The sequence below is a fragment of the Phaseolus vulgaris genome, chromosome 3 (assembly GCF_000499845.2).
Source record: "Phaseolus vulgaris cultivar G19833 chromosome 3, P. vulgaris v2.0, whole genome shotgun sequence".
NCBI classification, from domain to species: domain Eukaryota; kingdom Viridiplantae; phylum Streptophyta; class Magnoliopsida; order Fabales; family Fabaceae; genus Phaseolus; species Phaseolus vulgaris.
In genome coordinates this window covers 11,875,728-11,880,899 of record NC_023757.2, presented here as the reverse complement: position 1 = coordinate 11,880,899, position 5,172 = coordinate 11,875,728, and the positions used below count along the sequence as shown (strand labels likewise).

Genomic DNA, 5,172 nt, shown 5'->3' with positions numbered 1-5,172 from the left:
CCCTTGCTGAGAAAATTGAATGTCAGACTCAACATTTAAGCCTAATAATGTAAGGCCAAGGTCATTGTGTTCTATTCAATATTCCACTATGAACATGCTAATTACATAAACCCAAAGTTCTGAACTATGCTTTAAACTATTGGAGATAATTATCTTCACTAGCCATTTTCCGAACTTTCTTTCAGTATGTTGCCTCAATAAATATCAGTCAAACCTGATGGAACATTCTTAAAATATTTTAACTTCATAATTGTTTCCATTTCCCTCTTTACTACCACTAACATGTTTTAGGGCATCATTGGAATGTAATTGTTACAAGTTTTGGCATTATACAAGTTTTAACTGTTTATTTTATTTAGTTATCTTTTTTTAAGAAGTCACTTCTGAATCCCATCCTAATTTGTAAATAATTAATATTGAGTTTTTGTATATTTATTTTATGAAAAAAAATGATAGATCAGTAAAAGTTTAATTGCTGAAAAATAATATATATCAATATATCTCATGTAGATTACCATCAAATGGAGCTCCTGTTATCAATAAATTAAGGTTTGTCGAAATTTCCTTTTAAATTTATAAGATAAAATTGTCTCTTTTACATTTCTATATATCATAATTTTATGTAAACTAAAAATTAAAAAAAAATTCCTTAAACTATAACTTCATGTAAAAACAAGTTTTGTCATTTGGTCCTCACAGACTAAAAATCTCCAATTGTGTTTATTGTTTAATTCTTTTGAGTATGTATTCATGTGATGATGGGCATTGGGTACAAGGCATTCACTAATCTTTGCCTCTTTCCATTACAAGCATGTTCATGTACACTAAGGAATAACTTGCAACTTTGGTACACCATTTAACTACTAACCTGATAATGCTTGTGGTTTGGGGATAACCATTTAGGTTCCAAACTTAATTGAACAGACATGGCATGAAATTCTTTTCTGGTCCAAACTTAATTGAACACCCTTCTCTCTCTTGGTGGGCTTGACAAGACTTTTTTGTGTTGTATAAATAAACGAATTAAACTTCTAGCCCAACAATAATAATCATATGTTTAGTAAAAGTTATTTTTATTAGTTTATTTTATTTTATATGGTTTATGTATTCGCAGTATTCAATTGTAAACTTAATAATGCTTATTTTCTGTACTCTGTCTCTTGAACCCACAACTCATACGATTGATGATTGTCATAAATTTACCGTTGAAGTCACTTAAATACAATAAATATTTAAATGTCTATTTTTTAGTGACTATATGGTGACTAAACTTTTATGATTAGGCTGAAGCCAATTTTACTTATTTTAATGATCTTTTGATTCAATATGAATTTCTTCATCTCTCTTGTTTACAAGAAAAATATATAAATAGCAACATCTCTATATAAATAGTAGCACCTCCTCCCAAGATTAGTTACAAAGTGAACCAACAAAGGTATGCTTCTCTTCCTGTCAACCCAATACTTTCGTATTTGCATTTTTTACTTTTTCCATTCAGTGTCCTGTTTTCTCTTTCTTAAAACAAGTGTATACATTAGGAATTTTTTGTAGTCATATTGCATTAATGGAAATCCCCAAAGGTAGAAAGTGGATGTATAAAAGATTAGACAAAAACTAATATCTGACAGAGGAATTTAGAGAAGGAGTGTATGAGTTCCTACAATATGTTATTAGTCAAGAAAAGTTTCAAGAACAAGGTGAAATGTTAAGATGTCCTTGTATTAAATGTAGTTGTAAAGTTTTCAAGTATGTGGATCAAGTTGGATGAAATCTTTATTAAGAGGGATTCATGCCTAATTATTATTGGTGGACAAATCATGGTGAAGAATTGCCACAATCCCCCCAGTGGATGTTGTAGTTCATGTTATGGAACTTGTGAACAAAGAGAAGAATTAGGTCATTTCCATCAAATCATAATGGATCATGCGGGGCCCTCAAATGCACATTGCATGTAACCAGAGAGTGTTATTGGATCTAAGTACATGGAGGAAAATCCTGATCTTGAAACCAAATTTTTTTTAACATGCTTGCTACTGCACAAGCACCCTTGTGGGAAGGATGTGAGAATCACTCAGAATTGTCAACTTCTTTGGAAGCTCTAAGCTTGAAATCTGATTATAATATGTTTGAAGGATGTTTCAATAGAACGATCCCACTTATAGGGGAGACTATGCCCAAAGATCATCAAATGGTTAATAATTTTTTCCAAGCTAAGAAGTCAGTGGAAAAATTGGGTTTGGGTTGTAAAAAAATTGATTGTTGTCCAAAAAGATGCATGTTGTATTATAGGGAAAAATATCATAAAAGTATAACTAATTGCTTTTTTTGTGGAATGGAGCGATATAAGACAGTTACTAGGAGGGGAATTGAAAAGAAAATTGTTGTTAAGAAAATGTGGTACTTTCCCATCATTCCTAGACTTAGAAGGTTATACTTTTCAATGGCAAATGCACCTCACATGAGATGACATTGTGAGAATCAAAGGGACCCATCTATTTTGTCTCATCCATCTGATGGAAAAGCTTGGAAGATTTTGATAGAATGCATTCAGATTTTAGTCAATACCCAAGAAATGTCAGGTTAGGTTTATTTGCAAATGGGTTTAATCCTTTTGATTAATATGGAAAAAGTTATTCTTGTTGACCAGTTATCCTAACCCAATACAACCTTTTGCCTTCCATGTGCATGAAGAGGGAGTTTATGTTTTTAACAATGCAACCACTTATATATGACTTATGCATCTTGTGGACTGAAGGGATATTGACTTATGACGTGTCACTAAGGAAAAATTTTATGATGAAAGTTGTTTTGATGTGGACAATTAATGACTTTCCAGCTTACGAAATGTTATCGGGTTGTATGACTTCTGGTAGACTTGCTTGCCCTATATGTATGGAAATAACAAAGGCATTCTATCTTAGTCATAGCCACAAGATATCCTTTTTCGACTGTCATTATTAGTTTCTTTCACTTGATCATCAATTTAGAAAGAATAAAAAGGCATTCAAGAAGAAGTTTGTTGAGACTGTTCCCCCTCCTCCACGTTTGTCTAGTCTTGACATTTGGAATAGGGTTGCACACTTACCAGTTTGCACTGAATTTGAAGAACAATAAAATATTCCTGAATATGGTATTAAACATAATTGGAAGAAACAAAGTATATTTTGGAGGTTGCCATATTGGAAAACTAAACTTTTACGTCACAATATTGATGTTATGCACACAGAGAGAAATGTGTTCATGAATGTGTTTGACATTGTGATGGATATCAAAGGAAAAACTAAGGACACAAACAAGGCTTGATTGGATGTAGCACAAATATGCAATCGAAAAGAGCTTGAGTTGAAGGACACAAATATGCACAAATATTGCCAAGGCGAATCGGGCTGTTGAGAAGGGAGCCTCAGCCTATTGTGGTGGTTCCACATCTACCGCAACTCACTTTGAGAAAATGGTAATATTATTATATTTTTTCTATTTCTATATTTAATTTAAATACAATCTATTATATCTTTTTAATAAATTTATGTAGACTAAGGAGCTTGAACGACAACCAATTGCTTGAACGACAACCAATTGCTTGGGAGGTTGTAGAAAGAACGAAGAAATTGGAGACTGGACAATGGGTCAATGACAAGACTTGCGACCTTGCAATATGTTTGAAATTTAAGTTATAATTTAATTTTTACTATATGTTTTCTTCACAATAATCAATTTGACTTCATTTTCAGGAGAAATATAAGAAACGCCGAGAAGAAGCCCAACAACAGCAAATGCTTGAAAGCGCATCTTTGCAAAACTCTCATGTTGCCTCTATTGATGAAAATGAAATATACATTGATGTTGTTGGAGGTGGAATTAAAAAAGGGAATGTCTATGGTCTTGGTGTATTGAGCAAAAGGTTTAATAGTTCAACAAGTGCTCACTCTGCAGAAAGCCAAGGTCCAGTATTCCATCAAATAGAAGAAATGTGTGAGATTATTCAAAAGCTAAATGATGAACTTATGACAAAACATGTCAAGAAGCGAACACTTGAAGAAAAGATGGAGTTATTGATGAAAACTCATGAAGAGCAAAGTGAACGCATGCACAAACAAGATGAGCTAATGCGCAAACAAAATGAGCAGATGCAACTCATCATACAACACATTTAAATGAATAATCCCATATCAGGTTCTTTAGATCCTACTACCACTGGACATCATAAAGAAGACCACATTAGTGATGACAGTTCAGAAGAAGATTAGTTGTATGTCAAATTATATAATAGATTTGACTCTTTTAACTAGTTTTTAATAGTTTTCGTTGTGTAATATAATTTACTTTTAATTTGAGTACAACTTCTTAAACTATGTATTTGAAGTTAATTTCTATTTAGCTTGATTGAATTTTGAGTAACTATAAGCAGGTTTGAAATGTTTTTATAAAATGGTTAAAATACCATTTTAAATAGGTATTAATAATACATATAAAAATAGTCACCAAAACTGATTTGGTGACTATATTTACAAAGTTATTGTTTAGCGATCGAAATGGAAATCGTCGCTGTAATTAAAAAAATATTTAGCCACCGAAATCAAATCAATCCCTATAAAGGTCTCCATTTAGTCACTGAATTAGCCACCAAAATCAAATCAGTCGTTATAAGGGTCTCCATTTAGCCACCGAATTAGATACCAAAAGTTTTTTTTTAATTAATTATTTTAATTCATTAGCGACAAAAAATGGTGGTCGCTACACCTTTAATTTCAACTATCGATTTAGTCACCGATTTTTTTTTAAAAAGTTTGGTCGCTAATTTGGTTTATGAATTTTGGTGACGAAATTTTCTGTAACCGATTTAGCCATCAAAATTGCGGTTGCTAATTTGGTCTCTGAATTTTTGTGACCAAATTTTCGATTGCAAATTAGCGACCACTTTATAATTCGGTCGCTAAAGGCTTTGCGACTAAGATTTTCGCTTCCATCTTTATTTGGTGACTGTTTCGGTCGTAAATATGTTTAGCGACCGATTATAGTACTTTTAGCGACCGAATTGGGTGATCGCTAAAAGTGATTTTTTTTGTAGTGATAAGAGTGACCGAATACTTCTCATGGTATTAGTGGATGTCGACGGTGGACTCCTTCGTCGCCAACGTTCCATGTTGAGTAAGGATGCTAAGGTCGACATAA

At 32.4% G+C, this 5,172-nt stretch overlaps 1 protein-coding gene across 1 annotated transcript; it reads left to right on the top strand.

Annotated features, from left to right (window-relative positions):
* Positions 1-2,332: 2,332 nt before the first annotated feature.
* Positions 2,333-4,154, top strand: LOC137839115 (uncharacterized). Its single transcript, XM_068648244.1, has 3 exons — positions 2,333-2,427; positions 3,533-3,626; positions 3,732-4,154. Exons 1-3 carry the CDS (start codon positions 2,333-2,335, stop codon positions 4,152-4,154), a joined length of 612 nt encoding a protein of 203 aa, XP_068504345.1.
* The last annotated feature ends 1,018 nt before the right edge of the window (positions 4,155-5,172 follow it).

Excerpts from the sequence above, each read along its gene's own strand:
- LOC137839115 (XM_068648244.1), top strand. The coding sequence starts at position 2,333 with ATGGAGCGATATAAGACAGTTACTAGGAGGGGAATTGAAAAGAAAATT. Across the intron at positions 2,428-3,532 it reads ATCATTCCTAGACTTAGAAG|ACTAAGGAGCTTGAACGACA; the intron begins GTTATACTTTTC and ends AAATTTATGTAG. Across the intron at positions 3,627-3,731 it reads AATTGGAGACTGGACAATGG|GAGAAATATAAGAAACGCCG; the intron begins GTCAATGACAAG and ends CTTCATTTTCAG.